This window comes from Trematomus bernacchii, unplaced genomic scaffold, assembly GCF_902827165.1.
Source record: "Trematomus bernacchii unplaced genomic scaffold, fTreBer1.1, whole genome shotgun sequence".
In the NCBI taxonomy this organism is placed as follows: Eukaryota; Metazoa; Chordata; class Actinopteri; order Perciformes; family Nototheniidae; genus Trematomus; species Trematomus bernacchii.
In genome coordinates this window covers 3,854,051-3,875,697 of record NW_022987547.1, presented here as the reverse complement: position 1 = coordinate 3,875,697, position 21,647 = coordinate 3,854,051, and the positions used below count along the sequence as shown (strand labels likewise).

Here is a 21,647-nt window from a genome sequence, read left to right as displayed (position 1 = left end):
TTTACAATGTGAATTGTACTAAACATTTGCATGAGTAACTTGATATATTTCATACAGTATTGGGTGGATCAGGTGGAGATAACATATTTGCAGCCATTTGAAACAAATGGTTGAAGAAGGGTGGGACAAGTGCTCCCTCTAGGGGTCAGCTTGTCTTGACTCATGAGCACTAAGTTTTGTAAATATATTGGGGTTTTTTTGTAATAAGGACTCAAAGCAGCACAAACTATGTAAACATGTTTAACATAGCAGACTGTGACATGTGAATATCAGCCAAATAAAAAAAATTATGAAGACATTTAATTGAATCTGGCCACTGTGTCTGTTGTTCTATCTTTCAGTATTCCTCATCTCCTTGTTTTGCTGATTGTCTGATTTAATTCCTTCAATTATTTTATATAATTTTGTCCTACTGTATGATATATTTTAAAAATTGAAAATCTCTTTCAGCACAAGTTATCATAATTATGTTCCCTTTACAGACATATTTTCTGTGAAGGGAAGCAGCATGTTATGTTGATTTTATTTTAATGCTCATAAAGGGATTTAGGCTTGGAGGCTTTTTTAATAAGAAGAACGGTATAAAATCAGATTCAGAATATGAATCCAAACTATAACACTTATGTGAATGTAAACACACTCTGACATAGTTTAAGTCACTTTTAAGGCTCTTTAGCTTTATTGAGTTTCTGATTTGCTGAGTTAATTTCTCTATGTACATATTTACAATATATTAACATATAGTGTAATGTATTCCTCACATATATTTTAATTGACAGGGTATGCATGATGTACATGCATGATTAAGTTGTGAGTGTTATTAAAGTAAATTATAGGCTGCAATCAGATGTTGAAAGAGCACTAAATGTAAGCTATTTTACCATGAGAGTGAAGATTCTTATAATTGTGTACAGTTACTTTGTGGACGCTGTATCAGAAAAATTATCTTTGAAGCAGTCTACGCTAATTTATCTATAGATAAATTAAAGATAACACTGCAGATACCCTGCAGAAGCCCATTCCAGCGTCTGCAGGATATACACCCGCTCATGTTATAATCACTGGGTGCTCCCTTTTTGATCCAATGTTACTTTTTTATGTCTGCAATGTCAGAGTATATTTTAGATTTTGTGCAGTGCCACTTACTGCTGTTGTTAATCTAATATTTATATTTAAAGAATATGAACATTGCTCAAAAATGAATAGGGGTATCTGTAGGGACTGAAATCCATAGATATATATATATATATCTATGCTGAAATCGGCCAGAAGAGGCGCTTTTTGGTGCGTTTCCTTGCCAACGACGTTGTGTGACGTATGACGCTCGCAGCCGAGCCTATCCAGCCTACACTCAGCTCTGTTCATTTCCAGGCCGGGTAGAATCCCAGCAACAACGCCGCGATCGGTTTAAGATTGGGCTTGCAATCGCCATCCATCCTTTGAATTTACAACATTTTGTGGAAATATATCAGTCTCACTGACCAGAAGATACACTAAGTCTTTGAATCGGTAAGTTATGGATGCGGGTGGTTGTGAAAAATCTCCAATTTTACTTGTCTTCTCCGCTGCCCAGTTTTATTGTTGCTTTGTTCTGGGCAGCAGCCATTTTTAATCGCCTTGTCCTACATTCCCATCTCTGTCGTGATACCGTTTTGAAAATATACACGAACTGTTGAAAGTGTTTGCATAGGTCCGAGTGTTTTATTGTGATGTACTCCAAAAAACGAATTGTGTAATAATGCCAAGCACACATGCAACTGCTCTAAAAATCCCCGGCCTGCCAGAGTTGTTTTGGGAACTCTAGACTGGAGTTAAACGGGAAATACCGTTTCGCTAGTTTTCGAACAAGCTATGTCTGCTGAAGCTAGCTTGTGCTAAGAACTGTTTGCTGTGTTGTCATTTCTGCGTGGTAACTTGGACACTTAGAAACGTATCTATATACATATATGCAGCTCTGTGGGACCTTGGCCATGTTTACATAGCCATTTTTACTTGAGCCACAAGCTAGCGTATTTTACTAGTGATGGCTAGCATCTGCAGTTATGGTCCTTTTGATGATTTAGTTGTTGCGTTGCAATTAAAGGCAAGGGTGTGTTCTTTTGGGGGAAATTGACAAAAACCTTTTTTGTTTTTGTCATTAGTTGTGATCGACTGTGTTTTTGTTTTCGTGCAGCGAACTGTATGGTGTCGGTTTCTTGTGCTTGAATTAGCATTAGCTTCCAATGAGGTAACAACACCTACAACTAACGTGAGAGAGGTCAAACAATATTAATAAAAAACGATATCTCTTGGTCAAATATTATTCTGCTATCTTTAAAAAAAATCATTATACTCATAGCATGTGCCGTTCTCAATTGGCTATCTGACGGAAATACCGTTTAAAATGCAATCAAAGATTGTATAATGTTAGCTGTCATATCGTTAGCTTCCCTTTGCGACACAACGTCCACTAACGTATCAAAAATGAGCGTTGGCAAATTTCTCACTTGGTGGTCATTGTATAATTATACGGGAATTATTACAAGGCAATTGTATGATTTGTTTTAATTTTTGGGCTAAATCGACCTAGGTGGAGAGATATTTGTCTCGGCAAAACGCCTATGCGGTGCTTTAACCGAGCGGCCTTCGAGACCTACGTTGTGTGTTATTTTCTGGTACTCGACTGAAACGACAATATTTGTTCATTTTAGGAAGACATCATAACAACAGCTGTGGGTTTTTGCGCTATGTCTAACGTTATATAATCGAAGCATAAACATTTAGACCACACGGTGTCAAAGCTTTGTGTCGCCTTCTTTTCACTTACTGTATATAAAGCCACAAGTAACGTTCACCATCAAACAAATGTTCTCTAAGGATCTGTTTGGTCGTTTATCACTCGATTTGATTGTTATTTTGTTTACCATGTAGTTTAAGATAAATAAAATAAAAAGCTCTAGAATAGGAAGCTTTAAAAACTGCTATTGTTAGAAAGTGTTTGCAGGCACTTGACTATTGTGGCAGATTCCAGTTGACTTGATATAGATTATATATAATAAAACAGAAAAGCCGCCATTATTTTAGAAATATTTCATTCAGTGTCAGGAAAAAAGGTTTCCTGTCACCCTAAATAGGAGCTCAATTGTTGTTATATTTATCATTTTAATTTGCAGAATTCTGTTCACACTCGTTTTTATGTACTTTTTGTTGTCAAAAGTTACATCAGTGTCAGGAGTGATTATTGCCATTATAATGCTTGCTTTGTGTTAACAAGAAGTTGGTCAGTCATACTTGATTTGTTTAAATATCGTGTTACACATGTCATATTAAATCTCATGAACCAATTTCCCCCTTACCCAATGTGGTAACAAGCCATTCAGATGATTGCATTGATTGTGATCAAACCATAGAACAAATCTAATATTTTTGGAACATTCAGAATAATGTCTAAACCACCAGTGCTGTTTGTAGTATGTGCACAAGTCCTACGCAGGAACTGAGCCAGTTATACATGTTGCAGTTTCTGCCCTCGGGTCAGGATATGTAACTACAAAGTCTGAAGTTTAAGTTTAACAGCAAACAAAGACATGGAGAAAGTCACAGTTTAAAAAAAACAATTAAAATCAAATGTGAATTTAAGAAAAATTCAGGGCCTGCTTCAAAATAATAATGTTTGTTCAACACAAGAAGGTATTTTTTATTTGGGCGATGATGCCTGCTCCGAGCCATGTTTAGCAGTGATCTGAGCTCTGATTGGTCCATCCATACAACTGTGATCTTGCTGAAGTTGCAGTTGAAATGCTTATGATCACTCTGTGGTAAAGTACCGTGATGTACGGAAGAACTAGCATTGACAAAGGGCGACTGCACCACCTCAAATTGGCTTACATCTTTTGTTAAACGTTGCACATGAAACAATGGCGGACACTTTACACAGCACCCATCTGACCACCAATATACATGTTGCACCTGTGTGAGAAAATATAATGTTTCTAATATAAAAACATAACTGAGACAACCATAAAAACGATCAAACCATAGTTCAAGTTATTAGTCAATCAGATTTAATAGTCTCGTAGGCTCACATTACAAACTGAGAACGTAATTCAAAATGTGGAACTGGCGTTCTCAAATGTTGCTTATTTAATGGGTTGGTCTGTAAATATAAAAAATCTGATGATGCTTTTCGGTCACTACAAATTACACCAAATCCATCAGTGCTGCACATCGAACTAAAACTATGGGCGGTGGCCGGCCACAGAGGCATAACGGTGACTTCATGGTGTCCTGAAATACAGTGCCAATGGAAGTTTCCATAAATAAAATAAAGTTTATTTATTTATAATGACATGCAACTGTAAAAATGTAAATCCCATGGTTGCTTATTTATTTTGTTTTCTATAACAAAAAGACAATCCGAAGCTTTAATCACGATTTGCCTTTTTGCAGCAAAGATGTTCTGTGATTGAGTTTTTCCTCAAAACATGTTTTATCTTTGGCTTCATGTTCTTTTCATGTCAGAATCCAAAAATGTAATCGAAATAAATTATATTTGACAATCTAGATACCGCCGAACTTCACAAGGACGTAGATAAATATCCCCATCCCTTATTTTTAAATATTGTTTTCCTTAAGTAAGGTCTTCACTGACATTTCTTCTCCTGTTGTCTTTGTAGAATCAGAAAGCACTGGAAAGAGGCGCAAAGAAAAATTTCCATACTAGATGACATTACATCGAAATGTCCGATCGTTTGGGGCAAATAACCAAGTCCAAGGATGGGAAAAGCAAGTATTCCTCTCTCAGCCTATTTGACAAGTACAAGGGAAAACCAATAGAAACTCAAAAAAACGCAGGTACGTTAAAATATTTAGTTTCTCTTTTGAATACCATATTTCTTTGTTTACGTCTCTGTTACCACATTTCAAATCCTTTGTTAACCTCTTCTCCCCCTTGCTTCTCCCTGCTGTGTATTTTCTCCAAGTAGTTCCGCGACATGGCTTGCAGAGTCTTGGCAAAGTTGCCGCAGCCCGGCGCATGCCCCCACCTGCTCACCTGCCGAGCTTGAAGTCCGAAAACAAAGGAAACGATCCCAACGTGATTATTGTGCCGAAAGACGGTACAGGATGGGCGAACAAGCAGGAACAACCCGATCAAAAGAGGTACGGAGAGTAACGTTAAACAACGCAAACTGCCCTCTCACTTTATTATATCAACCATTCTGCTACAAATCATTATTTTGTATTCAACTATGATGTTGTTATGCACTGCTGCTGGTAGTTTAAAGTTTATGCTTTCAATCATAAAGAAAAATACTGTAAGGCATTCAAAGAAAACAAGCTTAACTGGGTGGTAGCATCCAGAAAAAGTACAACAAATCTTCGATTGATGATTTGAGAAAGTTGATATATTTACACCTGCCTGGAGGTCGAGTCTTTCAGTAAAGACTTGTATCTCTTGTGTGCTCATGCCTTTCATCAGGGAATTGACTACATTTTATTTAACCAAACTTTCTCTTTTTTCTTTCTCTGTAGTTCTATTGCATCGACACCACAGCTGCCGGAGTTGCAGCCACAGCTGGCTTTACAGAAATCTGTCTCCAATCTTCAGAAGCCGTCACCAATAGCAAACCAGGAGGTGTGTATGTGAAGCTATGGTTGTGTTTAAAATGGAATATTCTTGCAGATTTTTACCATCAGGAATGCTGTCTATAGGTGATCTTTGCTGAGCCCTACTTACAAATGCAAGTCTAGTGCTGATTTCATTAAATATATAAAATACTTTTAACAATGTTTTGTCAGTAAATAAAGACTCATTCCATGTCTTAACCTGTTGAACCACATCGACCCGCCCCCGGGCAAAGTTAAAAGAGACAAACTGTAGGAATTCAATGTTATCTGGTTTCTTTCCACAGAACGGAAACACAGGTGGACCAAAACAATGGGCCCAGCTAAATGGAAAGGCAGTAGAGCAAGATGGTGAGTCATTTCAGATTTACCTATAATTGTGTTTAAAATTAAAATGACATGCTGATTGTCATCCCCATATGACATTTGTTACATTATTCTTTGCATATGTCAAACAAACCAATTCCCTTTATGACACTTTTTTTCATTGACAACATCAGGTTTAAGGGTCTCAAACCGCCTTCAGCCCTTCTCTCACGAGGAATTTCCCACGCTGAAGGCAGCTGGAGAACAGGACAGGGCTGGCAAGGAAAGAAGCGGCTTCGATCCGTCGTATGGGCCCGGACCAAGCCTCCGCCCCCAAAGTAAGTCTCAACCCTCTAATTGGCTGGCAGTCTCATAAATAAGATGATGTCTGCTGGCAGGAAGATTGATCAATTGGTGGCAAGATTTTTGACTGTCTGTAATCTGCCCCGCCCCACTTGAAGACGTGACGAGCTGGAGGGAAGGTGGTGGCAGGAACCTTCAGCCCTCGTCTCTGAGCCTCGGCCTGCCAGCAGAACCTGAGGGAAAACTCACTGCCCTGGGTGAGACTGGCAGCCCTCCCGCCACATCTCACCCCCCCTCTGCCATCAGCACAACCTCTAGTGTGGTGACGGCTCAGTCTCCAGTCCTTGAACCCAAGGAGCTTTCGCTGCGCCCCGCCCAGCCTGTCCGCAGAACAACCGTCCCGACTGCCCTGCAGTACCAGCTTCACCACACTTCCACTGCTGTCTACCATGACATGTTGCCTGCATTTGTAAGTACCATATCATTCATTTACACCTTTTGAAAAGACAATATACCGTTTTTTCTAGTACAAAATAAGCTGTTACATATAGCCAAAAACAGCTCAAATCCCTCTTTGTGTTCTGTATTATAAACATGTTGTTTCATTCTGCTGTTTTCAGATGTGCACTAAAGACACACGTGAAGCCCCAGGTACAGACCATGTTCCCACCACTGTTGCAGCCCCAGCTCGATTTGAGAGCAAACCCACCTTTAGACAGAACTTCCCTAAACCTGAACTTGTCAAGTAAGTGCATTGACAATGTGATAGATTGTATCCATTTCTGAGGTAACTGGAACAAGACCATTTTGATGTTTTGCAGTTGCTAATTTGTCTTTCTGTCTAATTGCAGTGGTGATGTGAGAAGAGAGAATCGCTTTGCCCGCGCTCCACCTCGTCAATCTTCTCAGCCCATCCGCAGGCCTGGTGAGAGACCGCAGCGCCCAGCCATCATTAATCCAGACGATCTGAAGGATCTGGATGAGCTTGACCATGACTGCGAGGATGGATGGGCCGGTCAGTACTTCTTAGAGTTGTGTTACTTACTCCATCGGCCTCCTGTAAGAGGTCAAATAAATTGTTAGGAAATTAGAAAAACTACGAGATGAAAATGGGTAGAATGGTAATCACATTGCATGACATAACATTTAATAAATGTATTCACTGAATCAATTGTGTGTGACGGTTATTAGACATGTATGTTGTGTTTTGGCGTAAATGCTCAGGACAGAGCTAGATTCTTCTTTTATGACGGATACCACAACCTGTTTCCAAAGCTCTGTATCCCATCATACGTAACTGCTGCTGACTGTTGTCTTGTTATCTTTACAGGACTTCACGAAGAAGTTGATTATGGTGAGAAGCTTAAGTTCAGTGATGACGAAGAAGACCACACCGGTGAAAAAAGCAGGATGCGGTGAGATTTATTTCCTTAAAAAGTTAACGTTCTTCTTTTGCCATCATTTAATGGACTCCTGGTTTAATTTTGATCTTTTTCTTAGTAGGACTGAATGGGAGAGGGAGAGAGAGCTGCAGCGTGACTCTCTTAGTGCAGGCGAGGTGGCTTATCCCCAGGAGGGCCCTGAGGAGAGCTATTCCTACCAACATCACCACCTCGAGCCTCCCAGAAAGACCAACGGCCGATATCTCCCCACGGACATCCCGGTAACAACACACATAACCTATGCTGTGTTTTTCCACTTCCCCCCCCCCCCCCCCCCCCCCCCCCCCTCCTCTGAGAGGACTTATCTAAGATGTACTCCTTACTTTACAACAGCATCTTGGTCTTTTATCCCTTTGTGACTGTGGAGGGAAGGTAACAAAACAGAGCATATGAATAGCGGTGTGCCTTCACACACACTCGATGACACTGTCATGAATTGGCAGAGATGACCTTGCAGTAACCATAGAGATATCTTCCAACTACTTTTCAATTGCCATGCCTTTTGGTTGGCAACTGAAAACGACATGACGGGCAAAATAGAAATACGGATTTTACCTGTCAGGTGAATTCCCTCAAATAATCTACAAATATAGATGCCTGCATATTTAATATTTGTCTTTAACTAAACAAGTATTTGAGGCTTTGAAGTTTTCATTTCAAGCAGATGGCCTTAGCAGACAATGCAATTTAGGGTTTCCTAAAGGCCTTTAGATCTAAGGTGTATTTTTAACCTTTAAGTATGGATCTGGTCTGACATTAGTTTCTTATCATCTCCAATCCAACCATGTTTCAATAAATAAGAGGAAATGTATTTACACATTTTAATTATTGAACTATCGGGAATATATATATATACATATATACATATATACACCCCCTTAAACTGCCCCCGTTTCATCTCTAGGCCCAGAAGAAAATCCAAGGTGAGCCACTGGCTGACCAGGACGATGCCCAGCGCCACCCCCAGGCTCCAGCTAGGGCCAAGTACGTGTCACCTGAGCTGTCGGAGGCTGTTGAGAGGGCACGCAAACGTCGGGAGGAGGAAGAGAAGCGTGCCCGTGAGGAACGACTGGCCGCCTGCGCTGAAAAACTGAAAAGGCTGGATGAGAAGTTTGGGAAAATTGAAAGGCAGACATCAAGGACAGAAGAGGGCCAGAAAGAGGGAGAGGGCAAAGAAGTGCCATTATCCCCAGAAAGGGAACAGAGTAAAAGCCACCATGAGACCTGGCAGTACAGCACAAAAGGTAACGCATTATTTCAAGTAGACTTTTACTTTTAGGCTTGCATGTTGTATATCAAATGTATCGGTGGATTATAACTGTGTGGTCATCAACCGATTTCCAGAGGGAAGCGAGGTTCCCCAAGACAACTCTCCTGTCCAGAGTTACCGCGATGAACCTGCCCTCTCTAACTATCGTGTCAGTGAGGATGATGTTCAGGAGCCCACCTCCCCCTCCTCCGGAGACTACAGCGGACGTCAACCCTCCAAACCCATCCCACCCCGCTTTCAAAAGCAGCAGCAGCAGCAGCAGCCGCCGCCGCCGCCGCAGCACCATCAGCAGCAGCAGGTGAGCGCCATCTGATTCCACTTAACCCATAAAGTCTTAATCCCAGATTAATGCGTCAATGTCTTAGTGGCTGCGTGTGAATAGAGGTATTTTAGAGTTCACGGTAGCAGGTTTTTTTTTTTCAAGGTTTAGGCCTTCATTCAACAGCTTTGTGAAGTGTGTAAACCTATTTGATTAGGCTATTGTTAATTATTTCTGAGCTAATGGCATTTGGCTATCTCGCAGTTATAATTTGTGAAGTGAATAATAAATCCCACTGCTTTGGCTTACAGTCCAATTGCCCTTTCTTCCGAGTCCACATTTTTGCTGTGAAAAAGGATGATTACCCCACTCTATGGTCATTTATACCTTTCTCGGATAACAATTACTGTGATGATGCATGAGGAGTGAAACATTGAAGTTCAAATTAGTCACAAAAAAATCTATTTTTCGTCCATGGTGTAAGTTATAATTCCTTGCTGAGATGCTTAAACCTCTTCTTTGTTATAAGGTGAATGTGAAATTAAATGAAATGGCTCCAATGCATGTTAAAACGTTGAATTTAAACTAAGAAGACTGACCCCTTGACTCCCATATTTTCTTCAGCTGAAAGTTATTTTCACAAAGAGCAAGGACTGTGGATTCGGTCCACCATCTCTTAAACGTGTATTCCCTGTAAACAATCTACAGGAACAAGTATACAAGATGCAGCACTGGCAGCAGTCCGGTCACCCTGCACCTTCTGGCTCGAGCCACAGCCAGCGGGGTTACTACCCCCCGCACGTCCTCGGGTTCGATCCCCGCTGGATGATGATGCCGCCTTTCATGGATCCCCGCATGACCCAAGGACGATCTCCTGTGGACTACTACCCCGGTGCCGTTCACTCTTCAGGTTAGCACTAACTCGATAAAATTAGTGCACCTGTCACATCTAATGTCCAATAGTTTCGTCATATTTTTAATCATGACAAAATGTTTAACACTCATTTGTTTTCAGCAGGAATGATGAAACCAATGATGCACCAAGACCACCTGAACAGCCCTGGATCCGATGAGGGATGCCATCCTAACCTGCACCAAGAGAGAAGAGCCCCTTCCACTGAGCCTTACCCCATGTGGAACCAAGATGGCTACCCCTTGCGCAGCTTCACTCCACCTTACCAGAGACAGCATGATAGCTCAGAAAGTGGCCAGCCAGATGACAGGTACGTTACTGTTGTTAAAATGAGAGCCTGTTGATCTTTTGTATTGTGATTAAAATCCCTCAAACCTGACTCAGCTCTATTTCTACCTAAAACCCTGAATTGTGCACAAGGCCCCTCTTGGTGGGCCTCTGTTTGTTGCCATTCTTTCTATTTTTTTGTATCTTCTTTTTTTTCCGCAGAAGTGATATGGGCGGCACCCAACAAGACTCTTATGAAGAGAGGGCCAATGAGGGCTTGACCCACCCCCAAGATGATATCCCTCATCATGCTTACAAGAGCCGAGGCCCCGAAAGAGAACACCAACACCAGGACCAAGGCTTGCTGACCACCGCAAAGAACCACACCTTAAATCATGCAGATGGTGATTACCAACAACAAGACTCAAGAGAGAAGCACCTCAAAGACGGCTCTGAATCTCGCGATGAGACCTTAGAGGGCTCCATGGACAACTGGAAAAGAGATGGAAGTCAGAAACAAGACGGAGGACTCAACAGTGCTAAAAGCCAGTGGTCCGAATCTGCTTCCAGTAGTAGTGTAAGCCAGCCGCCTGAAACCAGCGGGCGCACCTTGACTCGCAGAACTGGGCCCATCAAGAAACCAGTACTAAAGGCTCTCAAAGTGGAAGACAAGGAGAATGAGAAGCCTAAACCAGAGCCTGAGGAAAAACCTGTCCCCTACCGCCTGGAAAAAGAAGTCCTTACCAATGTCTACGACTTAAAGAAAGACAACCAGCCTGCCATCAACAGGCGGTCAGCCTCACCGGTTGTTGAGAAACAGCCAGAAGAGAGGCACCGTCAGTCACCAGCTCCCATCAAAACAGAAAGACCTCTGAGCACACACAGTGATGACTCTCCCAAGGAGAGCCCCTGGGACAGTGGCAAGAGCCAGTCACCTAAAGATGTCAGCCAGGACTCCCAGGCACCACGGAGAAATAATTGGATCTTCATCGATGAAGAACAGGCCTTTGGGGCAGTCAGGGGAACAGGGCGGGGCCGCAGTCGAGGCTTTAGGGAATTTAACTTGAGAGGTGGAAGCCGTGGTGGCCGAGGCGGAGACAATCTCAGAGGGGCCTATAACAGCAATAACAACAGCAGCGGCGGCGGCGCCCAGCGCACCGGCAGAGGCAGAGCAACACCTAGGGACATGGTCAAGGTGGAGGAGTTCCAGAGGGGGAAGCCTCGCAGGAGAAATGTAAGTGAGACCTTGAGCGAAACCTCTGAGTATGAGGAGCTTCCCAAGAGGCACTGCGAGAAGGGATCTGAAAATGGAGAAGGTTACACAGAGTCTGGAGAAGTCCGAAAGGCTGATCGAGACTCTTGGAGATCTAACAAAATCTACACAGATGAACAGGCTGCCATAGATTCCAGAGACAAGGCCAAGGCCAGCAGGGGCTTTGGAGGTCGCACGCTGCCTCCCAGACTGAACACCACTGGAGGTTACAGTCGAGGCTTCGGAGGACCAAGGGAAATGTCTACATGGAGGGGCCGTGGGCCCCAGTTTAACAGCACTGGTGGCCCCATGCAAGAAAATGGTTATGGTCCTGGAGCTGAGACGGCTTATTCCCGCAGACCCCCTGTTGACCGTGAGACTCTGAAGTACCCTCCTAAACTCACTGGCTCCTTCATGGAAAATGGCACAGAGGAGCGTGAAGGAGAATACTATTTTGACAATGAAAACCCTGACAGGCAGATGTTAAGAAGACGTCGTCCACCCCGCCAAGACAAGCCTCCACGCTTCCGTCGTCTACAACAGGAACGCGAACCCGGCTCAAACCAGTGGACAAGTGATGAGTACGTCAATGGAGAGCTTTCAAACCCCTGGCCTAATCGCCCAAAAGGCAGTGGGGAAGAAAACTGGCCCAGTGGCCAATACTCTGGTGCACGCCCCGTCCAGCACGGTCAGACAGAGGAATGGGAGACGGGATCAGAAAACAGCGACATTGGGGACTGGAGAGAGAAGCGAGGCGGAGCTGGAGGCGCTCCTACACAAGGACACGGTGATATTCCCTTAGACTCGGGCCACGGTGAACCAGGCTCTGGAGAAAAGAGGGAACTTTGCAAGAGAAGCTTCTCCAGCCAGAGACCACTGGTGGAGCGGCAGAACAGGAAAGGAGAGCCATCACTGCTGGAAGCAAGCAAGATGGTTCGTGCATCTGATAATCCCCCCACCTCCTCCAACAGGAATGACAGTTGGCAGAACGGAGGGAGTTCTTGTAAGAGGTGAGGAAAAAACTTCAAGTTGAAGTAATTGTCCTTGTCCTGTACCCATATGTGTGCTACTTTCCCTCTTATTGAACAAAGCATGGGGTACAGATTGTTCCATATGAGGATGTAGCTCAGTTTCATCATCTAGATGAATGTTGGAAAGACCCGCGCCTGACAGGAGGATTGGCTACTAATACCGTAGATATTGCACAGCATCCCTCCTGAGCTTGAATCTTGTGTCATCCTTTTTCTTCCATTTGTTTTTCCTCCTGTCTTCTGTAGTCTGTATTTTTCTCTTTTCTGAATGTAATTGGCTTCCTTGAAGATCTATATTTGATATCTTGTTTTAACTGCCAAAGTTAAAACTACGCTTAATTTGTTTTTTGCCAATGTATTCGAGTGTATTTTATAATAGCAGAATACCCAATTAAAAACTCTTTGTCTCTCCCTTTTCCTGTTTTTCAGCAGGAGCCCAGATGAGTCGGTCTACAGCATAGAGCAGCCAGACGAGAGGGAGCCCATGGAGTCATCAGGCTCCAAGGAGCTGAAGCAAGGACCGATCAAAACAGACATTGTCGAATCTCTCTCCCAGTATGAGCTCAGCAGCTACCAAGGTGAGACCAGTTTTTGAAATGTGCTGTTAATAGAAATGAAATGTTCTTAAGTGATAACCCTGTTGCCCATCTACTATGAAAAAACTAGACTTTTGGTAGTACTACATTTTTAGGGTAGATTCTGATACTGATCTCATTTAAGCTATAAAGAAAACTGACTCGAAACACAGAAATTGTGAATTACACTAGTTTATACCTATTTGCAAATAATTTGTGCCTGTCTGTTTGTAGTTGAGAGCGATTCTGGGATCCAAATGACAAATTCAGATGGATACCAGGATGCCTTGTCAAAAAAACAAAGACGCCCGCAGGAAGATGATAGAAGGAGGAAGGAACAGGCAGCTGCTGTAAGTTGACATGTGCATAAGAGTTATGCCTTCAAAGAGCATTCAATTTGTAGTTTATTAAGTTTTTCTCCTTTTTTTTGTTTTTAGGTGCCGGTGAAGAACAGGACAATCGCTTCCAAGATACCTCCACGCTTTGCCAAAAAGCAGGGCAGCCTGGGACTTGAACAACCTGAGGAAACACTTTCTTCCAACAACCTTGGAACTGAAATCTGGGAGACCAACAGCTCAGGTAGTTGACAGCTGCAACTTTGTGCCAATGCTTTGTTCTGGATATGTTGTCTGCTATATATTGAAATGTGCATTCATAGTTCAAATGTCACACTTTTTCTGCTAATGAATAATTATCAAATGTTCATAAGGCTTTCTCTTGAATGGATATTGTGTGGAAAGGGACTAATTTTCACTAATGTCATTCATTTCTATTTTGTAGCTCTTTCAGTACAGTCTTCAGGTGGAGACTCATGGACTAAACAGGTGTCTTACACTGGGAGCGAGCCCAACTCTGAGGTAGTGTGCCCTTTCTTTCCTGCAGTTAAAAAATGAACACTAATTTCAATGTGTTTTCTTCCTTATTATTGAATAAGAAATGGGCGCGACTGAATAACATTGAGAAACCAATTATTCCCTGTTCTTCTTTCCCCAGGACTCTGATGCTGGCCCCGAGCAGAACAAAGAACAGCACAAGCCCGGGCCCATCGGAAACGAGCGCTCCCTGAAGCACCGCAAGGGATCAGAAGGTGTCGATCGGCTGGAAGGCGGCCCCATCACTCCGGTCAACGGGGTGGACCTCCATGTGGACACTGTGCTGCCTGGGCCTCCTATTGAGTTTGGTGTCAGTGCCAAAGACTCTGATTTCAGCCTGCCACCGGGATCCACCCCAGTGCCCGTGTCCAACCCTGTCAACAAGCTTCAGGACGTACTCGCCACCCATGTGAGTGATTACACATGTACTTTTATGGGGTTTTGTGAATAAAATAACTAGTGGAATGCATTAGATATTAACTTGCAACTAATTCATACTGAATTTTGGTTTGTTTTGAAACAGACTGCTCTTAATCAGAGTATCCCAATGCTGCGTTCCAACCATCTGCAGCCAGGCATGAACCTCAACCCCATCTCCTTCCCCAGTGCTGACCTCACTCTCAAGGTATTTCAACTCCACTCCAATGTACACAGAGCTTTATTTTTCCATGCAGATAAGAGATAAGGAAAGTCTATTTACAGACATAAATAAACATAACAAAAAGGCAAACATGACTGTGTTATTCAAACATGCATATAAACGTTGTAATTTGTATTACCCTTCAGATGGAGTCAGCACGTAAGGCGTGGGAGAACTCCCAGTCCCTCCCCGAGCAGGGCTCTCCGGGCGGAGGTGTTTCAGGTGTTCAGCCTCCTTGCAGCGTTGGCTCCTCCAGTGGGGTCAGCTACAGTTCCTTTGGAGGGGTTTCAATGCCTCCGATGCCTGTGGCTTCAGTAGCGCCTTCCATGTCCATGCAAGGTAAAACTGCATTTCATTTCCTCTAATAGATGGCGGCTTTATCCATGAGGGGAACTAACAACCTGTTTTTATCCCCTCTGTAGGTAATCATATTCCCCCGTTGTATCTGGACGGACATGTTTTCCCTAGCCAGCCCCGCCTTGTACCTCCCAACATGACCCAGCAGCAGTCCTACCAACAGGTACAGAGATAAATCCACACACACTCACTGAGGCGTGTTTGTCTATCAGCAGAATTCTCATTATGTTTTTTTATTTTTGTCCATTCAGGCGGCCGCAGCCCAGCAGATCCCAATGTCTTTGCACACGTCTCTTCAGGCTCAGGCTCAGTTGGGGCTTCGGGGGGGTCTCCCCGTCTCTCAGTCCCAAGAGATGTTCAACTCTATTCCCCCTTTCAGGTACGACCACCCTAGTTTATCATAGATTTGACATTGGTTTCATTAATAAGCTTTTCTTTATAATAGCCTGTTCCATGAGTCTGGCAACACCCTGTAGTCTAATATGTTATTCTGTCACTCACTATACAATGCTTCCTCCTCCTCTCAGGTCCCAGGTCTACATGCACCCCAACCTGTCCCAGCCCAGCCCCATGGTGCTGTCGGGCGGGGGTCTGAAGGGGCCCTACTCTGCTTTCCCTGGCATGCAGCCCTCAGACATGGTGAAGACGCAGTCAGGCTCACACTACCAGCCTATGAACGGCAGCCAGCAGCTGGTTTATGAGAACCAGATGAACCAGGGGCCTGGTATGGGGTCTTCCCAGCTCATGGACTCTCAGCTCATCCAGGTCAGTGGACTGCTGAAGCTCAGTTACACTACAGCTCAGATACTGCATTCTTATTGACGCTTGTCAGTTTTCAAAATGTATGTATATAAAAACGTAGAGAATACTAGCCTACATAGCATAATTAGACTATATTTGTACTGTTTCTTTAAATAACAACAATATGAACAGTACAAATCTTGTCTTCACCAGGTGACCATGCCCCTGCCTGGCTCTCAGCTGCGCTATGGCTCCGCTCAGCAGCATCTCATCCTCCCTCAGTCCATCCAGCTGCAGCAGGGACAGAACCTGTCTGTGGGGGGCCCGCGCCGAATGATGCCCCCCGGCTCCCAGCCTACAGTGATGACTGGCAACAGAGAGGTGTGACCTACTGACCTTTTGTCACTCGAGCAAACTATATTGATCCATCATAAGGAACCATGACTGTTTTTGTGCAATAACAGTTGTCGTTCTCGTTCCCTTACTCTCAGGGATCACAGATGGAAATGAAAGGCTTCCAGTTCGCTGAGAAGCCCAATCATTCCCAAGGCATGTCCGGAGGCTCCTACAGGTGAGCAGGAATTATCTGTGCAAATAATAGAATGTAGCGGTCTGGAAAACAAACAAAGGTTTGCTCTTTCTACGAGTGAGACATGGCGTATCAGTAATGCACATTTAAGTAAATACATTTTAAAACTATCTTTTTATTTTCTTCGCTCTCCTCAACAGGCCTGGGTCTGCCAGTCCCAGTGGGAAGCCCTCTGGTCCCGGGGGCCAAATGGGCCCTCTGCCTACACATTTTGCTCAACAGGTATTTCACTTTTAAAGTTATCTCAACAGTTATTATTCTTGTGCCATTGAATGAGGTTTATGAACACCTAAGGCCTTGTTACAATTTCTTAACTTTAATAGCTGCTTTTTTGTCCAGGGCTCATTTGTAAGAATTCAAATGCATTAACATGATGCTAATTGTGTTTTCATTTATTTCCTTCCCCCCCCTCCCTCCCCTCCTCTCCATGGACCAATAGGTCCCAACTGCTCAGGGCAACATGGTGATGCACATGCGGCCCCCCACCACTGGCCCTTTCCCCAACCCCATACAGAGACCAGTCATGCAGGTCAATAAACCTGTCCTCATCCGCCCCCCCCCTTACTCTAACCCTGGCCGTGACCTCTCCCACTCCACCCCTCCCTTGATCCCTGAGCCCCAAATGAAAGGGCCAGAGGATGGCATGAAGGTGAGCCACCCACTGTAAATATAGGTAATTTAATTTTTTTCAATTTTCTTTTTCTCTATTTGCATTATGTGTGTTGTGTATTTTCTTGGTGTGTAACTTTGACATTAATGGTAGATTCATATTTAACGTATCTGAGAGGTTTGATAGGATACATTGGTTGTGCTCTTACAATGATCTGGGATAGTATCATTCTACACTGTTAATAATGATGTTGATGTCATTTTTGGATAATCTCTTGCTGATGAATGTAAGAATAATGCATTTTACAAATGAGAAGTTTCTAATGTCTTACAGATTGTATAGCTCCCTGAGTTAAATGTGTGATATTGGGTATTAAAAAGTATCTCTGTATAGTTTGATGTGTTCATGGTACTTGAGCAATAGATGGTATTTTAGGTAGAAATATGCCTCCTGACACTGTTAAACTGATCCAATGAAAAACTAGAAGCCAACAATATTTTGAGACAAACCATGCATTGGCATAGTAACAGCTAACATTGAAAGAAACTCATCTAATGGCTGTTGAGCATCTGGAGTTCTAGCTGATATAAGCCTGGAGCTATCAAACAAGTGTTATTGCATGCATACATGTATAGTTTTCCAGCACTGCTGTAGGTCTCTGTAGGTAACTCTGCCCTTTCTTTGTGCAGAATAAAACCATGCGAGAAGTGCGTAAGGCAGTGGGTGAGGGCAAGACACCATCTGGGGGAATGACCAGCAAACTCCAGGAGCCCCTCCCCCCCACGGGGCAAGCCAAACCAGCACGCACTGGAGCCATCAAACCCCAGGCTGTTAAAGTAGAGGAGAGCAAGGCATAACAATGGACCTTAGAATCCTCATCAGCGCTCAGCCTGCCAACACAAGCCCCTCGACATCGCCAGAGCCTCCTATGACCCACCCTATCCCGAGGCACCATGGCAGGGGGTATACATGCAGACATCATAATTCCCCTCTTGAACTGTCAGAACTGGACACTTATTTCACACAACGTATAGAGATATATAAATATATATAAATATATATACATAGACACACACAGTCTTTTAAGCAGATCTCTTCAAGGTCCTCTTTAATTTATTATTAGTCACTTTTAAGGGGAGATTGGTAAAGAGAAAAGATATTTCTGTTTTTTTGTGTTTCTCTTCAAGGTGTGGAAAACAAAAATGGCCGACTCAGAAAGAGAGCCCATTTTTTCATACCATTTTTGCCAAACTGTATTTACTCCCTCTTTATGGACTGTAACCGTTAAGACCAGACAGACACTTGATACAACTCACTATGAGAAGCAATGTCTGTTAACATTTTAAACAAATTTGAAATGCAGTGGGGCACTTTTTGTCATTTTTCATTGGCGTTTTTGCTGGTTAAAATAATGTTCATTCCTGCTTTGGTAAAGGACTTCTTTTTTTTAAAACCCCGAAAAAAAAAAAATTGTGGACATCATTGCATGTCACCATGGCAAAAGCTTAAGTGCATCACCCTAGAAATGCATCTTCTGGGGTTCCTCACCCTACACATGAACTTTGGTGAAACTGCTTAGATTGGTAGAAATAATTTCTTTTCTTAAAACTCTGTTCTTTGCTTTTACATTCTGTCGCTCTCTTCTGTATGTAAATTGAAACTAAAAGGTGGACGTTTTACCAAAATCATGTTGCTTCCATGGGAACTTCACTGGCTTTGATACAGCGTGTGCATGTGATGTGCTGAACGTGTAAACTTGCGGGACTTGTTCTTAGAACAGAGCAACATTTCACAAAGTGATGATTTTTACATCCCTCAGTCTGGGGCGTTTAGCTTTCTTCTTTATAAAGGCTCTTAAAAGACTTTAATCTCTAATTCCGTTAAAATCCCACCTCACAGTGATGTGGGGATTTATAAATAAATATTCATCACCATTTGATTATATTCAGCATCTGGTCTCTGAGGTGGCACTAGCAATAAATGCAGCCTAACTATAATCACAATCGGGGTCCAAATAACACATTTTCTTCTGTTAGAAGCTAATGATCACAAATGAGGGGCGTATAGCATCGCTTGTTGAATTAAAATGAGATATTTGCTTACGCTTTTTTTGTGAACACTGCAGTTCCAGTGGCCTACGAAGGACTTTTAAAGTGTTGTTCTATTTGAAAATGTGAAGCTGTTGGAATCATTTATTTTGTTCTTTTTGTAATGGACACTCATTTTGAAACTCACAATGCCAATGTCATTACTGGTTAAATGTTACTGCTTACCATAACGCTCCACAACACTACAAAATGTTGCAATTTATCTTTGACAGTGTTTCACTGGTATGTATGTATATGCATTCTTATCTGTACAGTTGAGCCTTGTCAGCGAGGGGAGTCATAAACCCACATTTCATTTTAGATATTGTGACACTATACATGATTTAACGTTGATAAAGGTCACTGTGTTCAGAATGGACTGCTTTCACTTGTTGATAGGTTTATCTGGCTTGGAGTGTTTTTGCTTCTTATCCCTTACTGCAAAAGATCTTGATGCTTCTCATCATTGTACCCGCACCAATATGTTGCCCTGAACCTTTTTTTTTTGTTGTACTTTTAAGATGCATATATTTCCTTTTGTCAAAGGACCAGTGCTTTCGACAGCTGATCCAGCATTTTATTTATCCTACCTGAACTTTATCCTTTCAGATACTTGGTCATTACTCTCCCTCGTTAAAAAAGAGCTTATTGAAAGAAAAAGAAATAAAGCAGTTGTGATTTCTTAAATGTACTGTTGATTCTGTATTCTCACTTTGTCATATTAAAATCATGCATCAAATGGGAAAATGATTTTAGGCTGTGTCCAGCACAATCCTGAAAAACACTGACCGTACAAATGTTGTTTTTTATCATTTAGCACTGAAGAAAAAACATTTCCCTCCAGGCACCTGCGTCAATGTCTCCCAGTGGCTACAATTAATGTGGACCCCTTTACATTACAATATTTTTAATTTATTTTAAAAAAATTGTTTACTTAGTTTATTCTTGCATGGTTATGCCATGAAACCATTACTTGTCCATTTCAAAGCTTAATCTATTTGTGCCATTTGGGGGGAAACAATTAAAAGGCCAGTAATGAGCCACTACTACCAAATGACTTTAATCTACTATAATATTGAGTGATATTAAAATAAAGTGATATTTGTATTGATGCGGTTGCGGTAACTCATCAGAAACAAAAACGTGACGTCAGAAATTCCCGAGATTTCTGCAGGACGGAAGAAACCTGTCTGGACAAAGACTGTTTTCTTCTTTAGCAGCGGGAGGAGGAAGCCTTGTTCTGCTTGTTCTGTTCCACAGGATTTATTGGCGTTGGGACAGGCTCCGAGCATTTTTTGTGATTCAACAAGGTAACTTCACTTCTGTTTTTAACTGTGTGTCCACTGTCCACCCCCCTGCCGTAGTTTCTTTGAGTTTGGTAAAGTAAGAAAGATATCCAACTTGACTCGAGAACAAATCGCTTTTATTACACAAACGTCTCTGAACATCTATTGTAAGACAAACTACAACGTAATTCTGATTACAAATAACCAAAACGGTTCTTCGAGCTGGATACTCGGTCTCTATCTGCAGCCGGAGGAGAGACAAGTGCGCAGGGACCGTCTTCAAAGGGTACCGCCAACAAAACCGTTGTAATTGATACAGTGAAGTGCTATCAAAATAACGTCACACATTTATTTGGTGATAATTTCTTGTGTAAAATAATCTTTTGCATAATTTTGGTGAATATTTATTGTGTTGTTGACTGCAACAACACCCAATAACTTCACTATTATACAGTGTAGTGTTACCAAAATCCCGTTATAACGTCTCAACAGTTGTGGGAAGTAAATACGGAAGTACTGTACTTAAGTACACTTTTGAGATACCACCAGTAGCCTACTTGAGTATTTCAATTGTTTTCTTCTACTCCACTATAAATCAGAGGTAATTAAATGGTGTAGCCTACTTTTACTTTAGTAACTTTACAGACTTGGTGAAATAATGTGAAATATAATCAACACTTAAATAAGACTTCAGTAGGCCTATACAAAGTAATTAAAACGTTCTGCACCTTTACCAGCTTTGATAAACACTTTTATCTGACACTAATGCATCAATAATTATAATCAATACTTATAATATATATTATTCTTCAATGGACCAATCTGCATAATAAGTATATTTTGAAGCCAATACTTTTGTACTTTTACTTGAGTAACATTTTGAATGCAGGACCTTGCATATAGCTGGATTGTGTGTGTTTGTCAAATGAATGTATGTGTCTTTCCATACATTTTCTATCATCATTTAAATAGACGTCTCAGCACAGACAGTATGTTTCAGTTTTCTTTGAATAACCGGTGTGTTTCTGTGACCCAGGATGGCGTCGAAGGGCGGCGTCAGGCCCGATGAAGGCCTGATGATGATGCAGGAGTTTGACGACCGGTTGAATGAGCAGAAGGACAAACTGGAGCATGTTCGCCTGTCTGCTGTTGAACTGAAAGAAAACTTGTCTGCGGTATGTTCAGCATATCAAATCCATTTTTAAGATGCTTTAAACCAAACTGGTTTTCCTTGAGCTTGTTT

The 21,647-nt window shown here is 42.3% G+C and overlaps 1 protein-coding gene across 9 annotated transcripts; it reads left to right on the top strand.

Moving 5' to 3' along the window:
• The first annotated feature begins 1,366 nt into the window (after positions 1–1,366).
• On the top strand, positions 1,367–19,865 carry prrc2b (proline-rich coiled-coil 2B). Of its 9 annotated transcripts, none has more exons than XM_034123613.1 (31): positions 1,367–1,509; positions 4,656–4,833; positions 4,965–5,139; positions 5,512–5,614; positions 5,892–5,955; positions 6,105–6,248; positions 6,372–6,682; positions 6,834–6,958; positions 7,065–7,228; positions 7,544–7,628; positions 7,717–7,876; positions 8,560–8,899; positions 9,000–9,223; positions 9,893–10,094; positions 10,203–10,407; positions 10,587–12,626; positions 13,077–13,225; positions 13,457–13,572; positions 13,660–13,801; positions 14,003–14,079; positions 14,216–14,503; positions 14,618–14,719; positions 14,881–15,073; positions 15,157–15,254; positions 15,343–15,470; positions 15,619–15,856; positions 16,046–16,213; positions 16,324–16,403; positions 16,562–16,643; positions 16,861–17,070; positions 17,721–19,865. In XM_034123613.1, exons 2-31 carry the CDS (start codon positions 4,719–4,721, stop codon positions 17,886–17,888), a joined length of 6,696 nt encoding a protein of 2,231 aa, XP_033979504.1. In that variant the 5' UTR covers positions 1,367–1,509; positions 4,656–4,718; the 3' UTR covers positions 17,889–19,865. The 9 variants fall into 9 exon arrangements, with proteins under 9 accessions (XP_033979504.1, XP_033979496.1, XP_033979498.1 ...); XM_034123605.1 differs by having other exon boundaries at positions 10,200–10,407; positions 16,297–16,403; XM_034123607.1 differs by having other exon boundaries at positions 7,714–7,876; positions 16,297–16,403.
• Positions 19,866–21,647: the final 1,782 nt, after the last annotated feature.